Source organism: Lipotes vexillifer, unplaced genomic scaffold (genome assembly GCF_000442215.2).
Source record: "Lipotes vexillifer unplaced genomic scaffold, Lipotes_vexillifer_v1.1 scaffold216, whole genome shotgun sequence".
NCBI lineage: Eukaryota > Metazoa > Chordata > Mammalia > Artiodactyla > Lipotidae > Lipotes > Lipotes vexillifer.
The window spans coordinates 1,533,703-1,534,343 of NW_006779100.1; the positions used below are offsets into that span (position 1 = coordinate 1,533,703).

The 641-nt window shown below is 64.0% G+C and overlaps 1 protein-coding gene across 1 annotated transcript in view; it reads right to left on the bottom strand.

Moving 5' to 3' along the window:
* The window catches only part of RAB11FIP4 (RAB11 family interacting protein 4), a 124,130-nt gene that overhangs the window by 112,332 nt on the left and 11,157 nt on the right, over positions 1–641 (bottom strand). Inside the window, exon 4 of the mRNA XM_007452463.1 lies at positions 13–109. Within this exon, the coding sequence (XP_007452525.1) occupies positions 13–109 (97 nt within the window). The remainder of the gene's footprint in view (positions 1–12; positions 110–641) is intronic.

Below are 641 nucleotides of genomic sequence, written 5' to 3' on the forward strand. Positions count from 1 at the left end.
GAGGCTGCAGACAAAAGAGGCCGCGCGCCCCCGAGGGCGGCCGCCCTCGTGGCCCCGCCGCCTCCCCCAGACTCGGTGTCCCTCGGCGGCTCCGAGCTCGTCCCGTCCCCTGGGAAACCGGGAGGGTGGGTGTGCGACAGGCGCCCGGAAACCCAGGGCTGCCCGAAGGCCCCGCCCCTGCTTGGAGGTGTCAGAGAGGAGGCCCGAGTCCCCGGACCAGCCGCGCCGGGGTCCAACAGCCTCGCATCCAACCTCAGAGCCCCAACCCCAAGGCCAGCCCCTCTCCGTTCACCGCGTCCTGTGTGTGTAACCAGCCGTGTCGAGAGCTCAGTATGTCCTAGGGGTTTCCTACATTAGCGCGTTGGATTGTTACACTCATCTCCGAGGAAGCTGAGACTCAGAGAGGTTGAACTACTTATCCTAGGTCACACAGCCTCTGGGAGCCCGGGTCAGGATTCCTAGCCAGTCTGGAGCTGGATGGAGCTAGGCTCCCTATTCTTACCCTTCTCTGTGCTGCCTTTTAAAGAACAGTTTCCAGGCTTAGGTCCACACAGGCCTCCCCAACAGAACTCTGGGCCAGCTCTGGGCTGGGAAAGGGTGCAGAGAGGGGGAGCAGGGACCCTGGGACAGGAGAGGGAAAG